The sequence below is a fragment of the Sander vitreus genome, chromosome 22 (assembly GCF_031162955.1).
Source record: "Sander vitreus isolate 19-12246 chromosome 22, sanVit1, whole genome shotgun sequence".
NCBI lineage: Eukaryota > Metazoa > Chordata > Actinopteri > Perciformes > Percidae > Sander > Sander vitreus.
Window position 1 is genome coordinate 24,588,882 of NC_135876.1, and position 2,500 is coordinate 24,591,381.

General features: G+C 46.4%; 1 protein-coding gene across 1 annotated transcript in view; it reads right to left on the minus strand.

Moving 5' to 3' along the window:
* The window catches only part of LOC144537020 (sodium channel protein type 2 subunit alpha-like), a 199,668-nt gene that overhangs the window by 62,096 nt on the left and 135,072 nt on the right, over positions 1-2,500 (minus strand). Inside the window, exon 21 of the mRNA XM_078280422.1 lies at positions 2,473-2,500. This exon is cut by the window's right edge and continues 155 nt beyond it. Coding sequence (XP_078136548.1) covers positions 2,473-2,500 — 28 coding nt within the window. The remainder of the gene's footprint in view (positions 1-2,472) is intronic.

Below are 2,500 nucleotides of genomic sequence, written 5' to 3' on the forward strand. Positions count from 1 at the left end.
CACACACACACACACACACACACACACACACTAATATACACCCTTTTAGCACAAACACATCACACAAACAGCGTTGCAGAGTGAGAACAATGCCAGACCATAATGCCTGAGGCCTCCAATTCCATCTAAGGGGCGTGTGTGTGTGTGTGTGTGTGGGTGTGTGCATGTGTGTGTGTGTATGTGTGTGCATGTGTGTGTGTGTATGTGTGTGCATGTGTGTGCATGTATGTGTGTGCATGTGTGTGTGTGTATGTGTGTGCATGTGTGTGTGTGTGTGTGTGTGCATGCGTTAGTGTGTGTGTATTGAGCCATTACAAAAATACTGTTCAAATAGAAAGAAGAGAGCGAGAGCGAGAGAGAGAGAGAGAGAGTCTGTTGAACTGATGAATAATATGAATCATATTTAATAAACAGTAGATATGAGCAGAACATCCGGTAACAAGTTATACTTCAACTTCAGTTAATAATTGAAATACAATAGAGGGATAGTTACACTTGTGAACAAGATCCCCAGATACAAAAACTCCTCTACTTTAGGCAGCAACTTGTTCCCAACCTGAAGGGAGCGACCCACCGACAAAACCAGTCACCAAAGTCACACAATAACACTAACTAACTAGCCGATGGAGGCAGCGGTAGAGCAGCAACTCCCGTGTCCTGCGAGGTAAAATCTCTGGTGGCTTTGAAGAGAGCGATACAACGGCTTCAGTTCCCCGTCGTAAAGGGCCGTCTGACAGCGAGGTAAAGCTCTGAAAATACGCTAAATATAGAAAACACTTAAACTGATATAGATGTTTTTAGGTGTCTAAAATGCTTCAAGCTGCTGTTCCCGTCCACAGCAGTTCAGTGTCGGTACTCCAAACTCTCTCTCTCACTCTACTGTAGCTAACACGCCGACTATGGAGAAGTAGCTCATACAAACACACTGAGAAACATCTGAACTGTTCCTTTAAGTACAAATCTGACTTAGGGTCCTATCTTGCACCCGGCGCAAATCAGCAAGCAAATTTGCAAATAGAAAATGCACCTGTGCCCATCTGTGGCACATGGGCGTGCTGGTCTTACAGGGAGGTGTGTTCAGGTGCATTCTGGGCGTGCTGGTCTTACAGGGAGGTGTGTTCAGGTGCATTCTGGGCGTGCTGGTCTTACAGGGAGGTGTGTTCAGGTGCATTCTGGGCGTGCTGGTCTTACAGGGAGGTGTGTTCAGGTGCATTCTGGGCGTGCTGGTCTTACAGGGAGGTGTGTTCAGGTGCATTCTGGGAGTATTGCTATCTTGAGGCAGAGGGAAGTGATGGCACCATTGACCAACAAAAACCTGGTCTAAAGTCAATAACGCAGCATTTCATTGTTATTTTAACAGAGCATTAGTAAAATGCTCCTAGGCTCGTGCACAGCACGTGCACACTATGCTTGTTACACACACAGGGACGCACAGCAGCACACACACATGCAGAAGATTACAAATACAAACATTACGGTGCAAATCCTCCATCATAACAGCAATGCTCCAAGGTCCAAACGCGCCTGGCTTTTAAAGGGAATGGGAGATGATCTCTGATTGGTTGATTGCATGTTACGCCCAAAACACACCTCTGATTAATGAAGACACTAAGTACAACCCTTTAGAACCATGCGCCCGGCGCACGGACCCTTTTTTCCAGCGTCAAACTAGCAAAAGTTTTGTCGGCGGGGGTTACTGCAGGGGGGACACGCAAAAAAAAAAAACGACTCAACTTTTGAAGAAACGCAACTCAACGTCACGCTGTGGTGGCCAATCATGTAACCGGAGATCAGACTTGTCGGTGTGTTTTGAGGCGGTGTGAGAGTCCCGTACAGGAAACAGGAAACATCACTGCCTCTATCTCTGCCACAAGAAGGTTTTAATCCTCCTGTTGTCCTCGGGTCAAATGTGAAAGTTTCTACATCAGAAATGTGGGTTTCTTTTATAAAAAGAACATTGAAAAGAAGAAAAAACGTCAAAAAAATCGCATTTAAAACAAACATTTAAAGATTCTTTTGGGGGGCTTTTCCCTTTTGTGTGATAGTGACCGGTAGTGGATAGACAGGAAAAGGGTGGAGTGAAAGAGAGGGGCTGACACACAGCAAAGGGCCGCAGGTTGGATTTTTCCCGGGCCGCTGCAAAGGACTCAGCCTAAATGGGGTGCACGCTCCTACTGGGTGAGCCCCTTTTTTTAAATTTTGACCCAGAAAAAACCAAAAGTCGCGTGGTCGACGGGAAGACAACACAAGGGTTAAAACACCAAACACAAGCACTGAACTGCCCACCCTGTGGAAAATCACTGGATTGCTATTTTTCCCCCCCGCATGCTTATACTTTTGTCTTTTCTTTTGGTGCCACCCACAAACACACAGCTGAGCTTGTTTACGTCAGACACATATACATATACAGTCCGGTCAGCAGACAGTCAGATCTCCTCCCTACCTTGTCCCTCTCCTCCTCTTCCTCCGAGCCCTCGCTCTGCTCCTCCTCCCTCTCTTC